At 31.3% G+C, this 8,880-nt stretch overlaps 1 protein-coding gene across 1 annotated transcript in view; it reads right to left on the bottom strand.

Annotated features, from left to right (window-relative positions):
* Positions 1–8,880, bottom strand: part of ltbp4 (latent transforming growth factor beta binding protein 4) — a 79,260-nt gene that overhangs the window by 14,343 nt on the left and 56,037 nt on the right. Inside the window, exons 14-19 of the mRNA XM_016537340.1 lie at positions 5,733–5,861; positions 4,598–4,723; positions 4,373–4,492; positions 2,801–2,920; positions 1,380–1,502; positions 178–364 (exon numbers count right to left, since the gene is read on the bottom strand). Of these exons, the coding sequence (XP_016392826.1) occupies positions 178–364; positions 1,380–1,502; positions 2,801–2,920; positions 4,373–4,492; positions 4,598–4,723; positions 5,733–5,861 (805 nt within the window). The remainder of the gene's footprint in view (positions 1–177; positions 365–1,379; positions 1,503–2,800; positions 2,921–4,372; positions 4,493–4,597; positions 4,724–5,732; positions 5,862–8,880) is intronic.

Below are 8,880 nucleotides of genomic sequence, written 5' to 3'. Positions count from 1 at the left end.
TTTTTTTTTTTTTTTAATTTTTTATGTTTTTACATTAAAATTTGAACAAACCATAAATATAACTGGAGAAAAACTAATACATTTAGCTGTCTTCTTCAAGTTGGTCCAAAGCATTTTTTTTTTCTCAATGTGATTTTTCCTGCAGTATAATCGCTTCATTTGTTTGTTATAAAGGGCATGGCCAGGTTTACAATCATAATGGTCCATTCATGGTTAAATGTGAGTCCTGCTGTGTTGTATTTACCTGAACACGCTCTGTTTTTAAGGCTAAATCCGGGTCTGCATGACACACAGCGATACGATCCCTGAGAGTTCACACACTCCTGTCCGGGACACTGCAGCGGATCTTCACACTCATTCACATCTGGAACATCACGCACATCATCCATGCACACGGGAACACACTCATATTTCTCATCTAAACCTATATACCCTAGTAAAAAAGTAATGTACTTAAAATACATTTATTTTATACTAAGTATAGTTCAAATCTTTTAACATATTTACTGACAGATAACTTGAGACTGATATAAAAATTATAATTAAACTTTATTTGGCGTACTACTCATGCACAATGCACATTTATTAATATTACAATTTCAACTGCTTACACACTAAATCTTTACTCGTCACACAATTTCTGAAAGCTGACACTCAAACACCAGAAGCACACACCAAATCTGTAAAACCATTCACTAATTCTTGGCCTTTGACTCTTTTTGAAAACACTTTTTGCAAAACACAACACACAATTCTCTATGTAACACACACAAATTTAACAGGAATTAATATTATGGCAAAGGTGTTTGCAAATGTTTGCTTTTGAGATGTGCTTGTGATATTTTGAATGCAGTGCTCCGTTTTGCAAGAGATGTGAGGCATTTTGCATTTTGTGTGTGCAGTTCTTGGATTTGTGTGTAAAGTTTGGAAAAAAAAAGAGGCAAAGTTTTGAAAGTGTGTGTAAGCAGTTGAAAAAAAAAGTGTAAGTCTGTGTTACTTAATATCCTAATGATTTTTGGCATAAAAGAAAAATCTATAATTTTGACCCATACAATGTATTTTTGGCTATTGCTACAAATATACCCCAGCGACTTAACACTGCTTTTGTGCTCCAGAGTCACATATTTAATTGGACTTCAGCACCACTTCCGCACAATTACAGTGCATTAAGTACAAAATTAATTGTTCCAATTTAGCAGACTTTAAGTATACCAGTTTAGTGTACTAGAAGTACAATTGCAGGGTATTTTATTAAGTACATAAATATGAACATGTATTTGTAGTATACTTAGCATGAAATAAATGTGTTTCAAATGCATTTAAGTATATTTATTCTTCACTAGGTTCATTTAGACTGTAGTGGCTTTAACACTTCTTACCCACGCAGGCGTTGGCCTGGGATCTGTATCCCGTTCGACACGAGCATCTGTAGCTGCCGGGAGTGTTTTCACAGCGGCCCGCGTCCGAACAGGGTGACGGCGTCCGACGACATTCATCAATATCTGAAGAAGAGAACCACTGATTTTACCCTGAACGGCTCAGCTTTACTCTTATAAACCCTTGGAAAAGTACATCGGAAAAGTACATTTTAAAAACTGTGCTTGAGGATAATATGATATTAATGAAGGCCACTTAAGTGGACTTAAAGAGAGACACTTTCATGACTTTGTTTCTTAACACTATTAGACTCTTAAACAAGTAGACGCTTAAAAAGTGCACTTCGTAATCACGTCAAGTTTTACTTTAAAGTGCATTTTAATCGTTTAGTCTTTTGTGGTGCTTTGAAAGCATGTGTAAAATACCAGATTATAATTTTAACTGTAGTGTGTTATTTAATATTATATGTATTTTAAGGCCTGGTTTCACAGACAGGGTTTAGACTAAGCCAGGATTAGGCCATAGTTCAATTAGGACATTTAAGTAATTTTTCATAAACGTGCCTTACTGGTGTGCATCTTGAGCCAAAACAAAGGCACTGATATATTTTAAGTTCAGTCAGTGCAAGTTTCTTTCAGTTGAAACGGCTCAGACTTACATTTTAGTCTGGGACTAGGCTTAAGCCTTGTCTGTGAAACTGGGGGCTAATGTACTAAATATCATTTTTTTTTGTAGTACATAACAGAAAATATGCATACAGTATTTACAAAGAATATGAGAATAAACAGTACATTTTTTTGAAGCTCTCTTTATTTTTATTAAGTAAACTAAATTTAACATTGACTAACAAAATGTTTTTAGTTTTATCTCAAGTGAAAGATCTACTTCTACTATTATTACTACCATAATATAACTAATTTAGCTTTTGTTTATGGTGAAACGGAGTTAAAAAAAAGCCCTCAAAAATTATATTGACCAACATTAAGCAACAACTTGGCCTATGTCTAACTTCATGACATTAAATTACTAAATATATTAAAGTAAACTTTAGTTTGTCATAAATGCTTGTCAGTGCATTCAGCAGTAACTTTAACCATATTTCAAAGACAACAGAAGTAATTATGAAATTACATATAAAAAAGTTCAAAAAAGCACAATTAATTGTATTTATTTCTAAATTTAAACTAATACATTTTCATTTAATTGTAAATGACATGCAATTAAGTGTCTGAAAACATTACATTCAGTTCACACTTAAGTATAATCTTTTAAAATATTTTTTTCTGTAATAAGTACTCTTTTTAAAAGTGTGGCTCTTTTTCACAACAAAACAGGGCCCTTTTACAGCAGACTAATACAGATTAGTGTGCAGTAAAATAAATATTTACAGTCAATCCGCTGATATTTGTGTGCAGTGTGTTACCTGAACATTGTCCGTTGAGCAGATCAAAGCCCGGCTTGCAGGAGACACACCTGTAAGAGCCCTGAGAGTTCACACACTCCTGACCCGGACAGCGCAGGGGGTCGACACACTCATCTATGTCTAGGAGCACAAAACACCACATGATTTCAATTCACAGTTTAATAAACCTAACAAACACTGTTTTTGGAGACGGAAAACACATGATTCATTCCTATCATGCAGTACATTTGTACAATACAATTGTACAGTACAATACAATGTTTGGGCTCAGTAAGAGTTTTTAATGTCTTTGAAAGAAGTATCTTCTGCTCACCAAGGCTGCATTTCTTTGATTAAAAAATACAGTCAAAATTGTGAAATATTATTATAATTTAAAATAGCTGTTTTCTATGTGAATATCTGTTAAACTGTAATTTATTTCTGTGATCAAAGCTGTATTTTCAGCATCATTGCTCCAGTCTTCAGTGTCACATGATCTTCAGAAAGCATTCTAATATGCTGATTTGCTGCTCAAGAAACATTTCTGATTATTATCAATGTTGAAAACTGTTGTGCTGCACACTATTTCTGTGGAAAACGTGATAGATGTATTTCAAGATTATTTGATAAATCGAAGGTTCAAATGCATTTTCGCTCTGCAACAGCATTTTTTTTTATGTTTGATCAATTGTATGTGTCCTTGTTGAATAAAAGTATTTATTTCTTTATAAGAAAAAAATCTTACTGACCCCAAATTTTTGAATTGTAATAAATGTCTTAAAATATCGGATACTATATAAAGTCATGATGGAAATCATTTGGTCAAAACAAAACAAACAAACAAACAAACAAATAAACAAATAAATAAATAAATAAATAAATAAATAAATAAATAAATAAATAAATAAATAAATAAATAAATAAATAAATAAATAAATAAATAAATAAATAAATAAATAAATAAATAAATAAATAAATAAATAAATAAATAAATAAATAAATAAATAAATAAATAAATAAATATCATAATTATCAAAGTTTTTCACCTCAGCAATACTTTTTTTTGCATTTTTTGTCTTATTAATAATTACATTTTAAAATTATATATTTTTTTACTTTTTACACTATACACTATACACTATACACTATATAAAATTTTACACTATACACATTATTTCTTTAAAATTTGGGGTGAGTAATAAATTAATGCAAATTATAAATTAATTAAACTGATGAAAAGTGACAGAAAAGACACAGTATATGCTGTTATTTTTCCAATTCAAATAAAGCTTTCCGTTCTTTCATCCAATTTTCTGCTCATCAGAGAATCCCAAAATAAAAATAAAATAAAATAAAATAAAATAAAATAAAATAAAATAAAATAAAATAAAATAAAATAAAATAAAATAAAATAAAATAAAATAAAATAAAATAAAATAAAATAAAATAAAATAAAATAAAATAAAATAAAATAAAATAAAATAAAATAAAACAAAGCAAAGCAAAATAAAATAATGTTTTATCACTAAAATAAAGTGCTAGAATGTACAAAGCAAATTGAGCAAGCGTTATGGGTAAAATGATTTGAATGACCTATGCAGCTGTTGTCCTGTAGCTTGTATCCAGTCCTGCACAAACACCTGAAGCTGCCCAGTGTGTTTTCACAGCGGCCGTTAACACAGGGATTGGGCACCTGACGGCACTCATCCAAATCTGTGGAACCCATCGATCTCATCAGTGATTACATGCACAGCATTCTACAAACAAGCTATTAGGACGTGTTTATCCAGCGCACTGAGAGAATGAGATGTTTCTGACCGACACACAGGGTCTGCTGGAAGTTGGTCTGGTATCCTGATGGACAAACGCACCGGAAGCTGCCCGCTGTATTCTCACACTGACCCACAGAACACGGCCGGGGCGTCAGCACACACTCGTTTATGTCTGAATGTGTGTGTGTGTGTGTGTATGTGTGTATGTGTGTGTGTGTGTGTGTGTGTGAGAGAGAGAGAAAGAAAGAGAGAGACAAAGATAAGATGGTTTGATCATTGATTTCTTCTGACTCTTCTGAGTATAGCGGACAGTGTTATTTTTTATATAATTGATGTACTAATATACTAGATTTTTGTTAACATTTTAAATTAGGTTTTATTTTTGTAATTTATGTTTTCATGTTAATTTTAGGTCAAGTTTTTATTTTATATTTTTCTATGTTTTAATTAGTTTTTTAATGTTTACATATTTTTTATTTATTAATTTTAATTAATTTTAGATATTTTAGTACTTAAACTAAACAAAAATGTGATCGCCTTGGCAACTAGCTTAAATAAAATAAGTTTACGTTTTTGTAACATTTGTTTTTCAAGTAACACATTTTCAAATGATGTAACTTTATTTTTTAATTTTTTTATATATTTTCAGTTAACTTTTCATGGGTTTAGTTAACTATAATAATCCTTATTGTGATACTACTAATATTTCTGGCTCCTTTATAAAATATATTTAGATAAATTGCTTATGCTTTTCCTCAATGTACATGACTTTTACTGTTGCAAGTAACATTATAAAGTCATGCATGTGCATAAAACAAATTCACACAGATACAGCACTGAAAATCAGAGATGATAAATGAGCTAGCTGTCCTCTTAGCAATGTCACCCTGATCTTTGACGTTTAAAAGCCTCGAAGAACCAATGAGAAAAAGAGGAATCCTTCTACAATGCCAAATATTGGTGAGTCACGTAAAACAATCTGAAATGTGCCGTGGACAAATGGCAGGTAATTTGGTGGTGTGGAAGGATCATGACTGAACCTGACTGAATATTTACAACCCTTTTTAGGAAGTAGGCTACATAGATATGTTACCTTATATATTTTTCTTCTTTAGAGTGGAAGTCTGAAGTGTTGCTTATTTCTCATCTTTAAAGTCATGCAGTAACTCACAGGCTCATACCTTGGCAGTGGCCTTGCTGAGGGTTGAGGATATATCCAGTGTTACACACACACGTGTGTCGACCGCCTGGCAGGTCAATACAGCGCCCCGAACCGCACACCTGAGGTCTCGATTCACACACTCGGCCATCTGGAGAACCACACACAAGGCCAAAAAAAAACAGTTCTGTCATGACAACTCTCGGAGGGATTGGCATGGTAATGTACATGACAATGTTAATGTATTTGGTCTTGGCAGAATAGATCTGCTACGCTGCTGCTGCTTGCAGCAGAGCAAGTACCGAGACTTGCTACTGCCAATACATCCACAACATGCTGCTGTGAGCATGCAAGAAATACTGCTGCTGCACATATAACATACGTGAAATAACCCCCATATTGCATACGTGAATCATCTCGTAGCAGATCTATACAGGTGGAGCTGGGGAAGGTGAAGGGTTTCTGAAGCAAGCTGCGACTGCTACGGCAAGCACTAGTCATGTATTTGAATGTTGAGCAGCGAGCTCATTGGCTACCGATACAGGAGACAACCAATCAGCTGTGCCATGTGATAATGATGTCATTAGGTCAGATTGAGTTAGACCTATCGGACTGCGCCATCTAGAGTTTCATGCCAGAACTCTGTATTTATAAACAACAGCATTCAATTAGAAAGTAAATAAACAAATACAAATAAAAAATAAATAAAAACAGAGAAAATTATATACTGTATATAATTTTATATATAATATAATGTAAAAAACAACATATTAAAATTGAATTAAAAGGTAATTATCTATCTATCTATCTATCTATCTATCTATATTAATAACTTCAATAACTTTTATTAAAATTTTACACAAACATCATTATACACAATGCTTGCATATGTTCATGTGCATTCAAACTTTCTGAAATATCATGAAACGTTCATTCATTATAAAATTATATTTTTCATTATTATTTATCTAACATTTGTTCATGATTAAAAAGGGATGAAATTAATTGTGCACTTTTAAAACACTTTTTCTTTGGTAAAGTCATTCAATATCAGGTCAATTTGTGGTTTAGATAATCAGATCAGCCAAACTCAATCTCAAAAGTATGCTGTGTTCCTAAGATGACTGACATTTATTCATTCCTCTCCAAACCAAATTCATCGAACAATCACACTGAAGACAAATTATGAGAAAATTACAGTTCTGTATCCAGCTCGGCATTTTTCAAGGTTGATATGTATTTGGCGTCACTTCAGCTCTGGAAATCAAAGAAGTTAGTCATTTATATGAGCAGGCCGATGGATTTTCTGGGCATGCTCACAGTGAGTCTTTATGCTTATCAAGTCACCGTAACGATAATCGTAATTGTCCCGCTGAAGTTCTGGTCTGATTGAACATTTTGTTTTAAGACCAATATCCTGAGGAACATCTTCACTTTTATACTAAAACTTGCCCTAAAACTATATTTCTGACATTGCAATAAAGAACAGATTGAGAGCAGCAGTGAAAAGCAGTTCCCAAAAATTCAGTAAAGAAATGCAGATGAGGACATAAACAGCCCATTTTCTTTTTAGCTGTTAACAGCTGTTAACGTTTGTGAGGACCCTTCTGAATCATAAAATCACAAATGGGACGTCCAACAGTTCCATGGACTCAAGTCCACATCAAGTGAACTTTTTGGGACAGGGCCTTCAAGTCACAAGCATCCTATTGTGAAAAAGAAGTGTGCTTAATTGTATTGAATGTGCACTTGTAGTGAACTTCAGTATATTTTACAAAACTGTACTTTCAGATACTATTATATTAATGAAATAAAAGGCCACTTAAAGAGTGACACTTTCATGACTGTTCTTAAGTAGACTATTAAAAAGTGCACTTTGTAATAATGTCAAATTAAAAGATTTACTTTAAAGTACATATTCAATTATTACATTCAATATTTAGTTTTGCTTTAAAGTGCACTTATTTTGATGTGTTGACTAACATACTAAAGCACAAGTAAAGTACTTGTGATTTACTTTAAATCACAATTTTAACTGTAGTGTGTTATTTGATATCACATTTAAGGACAATATATTTTAAATGTTCTAAATTGCAACTTCATCATTACAAACGTGTAATTACAAATATATTTAAATGTAAGTTTCAATAGAAATTACATTAATTTGTTTACATGTGTACATGTACTGTGTATATTTATTATGTATATATAAATACACACACATACAGTATATATTTTGAAAATATTTACATGTATTTACATGTCTATATTTATATTCATATAATTTATATTATAAATAAATATATTTAATATATAAAATAACATAAATATATATATATAAAATATATACATGCATGTGTGTGTATTTATATATACAAAATAAATATACACATAACACACACATATATTATGCAAACAAAAACTTTTATTTTTGATGCGATTAATCGCAATTAATTGTTTGACAGCACTAATTAAAATATGTCACATGTAAACTTTCATGACTATGTTTATTAACACACTTAATTACACTTTGTGTAATGATATCAAGTTAAAAGTGTTATTTTAAAATAGATTTTAAATTATTTTAATAATCTTTTGTCATCCTTTAAAGAAGTACACTTATTTAGATGTGTTGACTAACATACTAAAGCACATTCAAGCACTTAATTATAATGTACGTATTTGATATTACATTTAAAGTTAATCTATTTTAAATGTACTAATTGCATCTTCAGTTCTACAAGTGTGCAATTACAAATGTGTTTAAGTACATGACATACAAGTTTCAATAGAAATGACATTAAAGTACTGTATATTTTAGTTCACCATGCATGCTTGTCAGTATGCTTGTCAACTTTAACCATATATTTTATATACAACAGCATTAATTATGAAATTACATATAGGCCCGGTTTCACAGACGGGGCTTTGCTTAAGCCTGGACTAGGCTTTAGTTAAATTAAGATATTTAAGCAGCTTTTATAAAAAATGCCTTAGAAGAAAACGTTGCAGGTGTGCATCTTGAGACAGAACAATGTCACTGACATATTTTAAGATATGTCAGAGCAAGATATTTTTAGTTGAAACAGCTCAAACATGCATTTAGTCTAGGACTATCCTTAAGACTTGTCTGTGAAACCAGGGGATAAAGATGAATTTAAATCCCACTT

The sequence above is a fragment of the Sinocyclocheilus rhinocerous genome, unplaced genomic scaffold (genome assembly GCF_001515625.1).
Source record: "Sinocyclocheilus rhinocerous isolate Xijiao unplaced genomic scaffold, SAMN03320098_v1.1 scaffold3870, whole genome shotgun sequence".
NCBI lineage: Eukaryota > Metazoa > Chordata > Actinopteri > Cypriniformes > Cyprinidae > Sinocyclocheilus > Sinocyclocheilus rhinocerous.
Note: the sequence above shows the minus strand (reverse complement) of the source record. Positions and strands in the feature narration are given on the sequence as shown.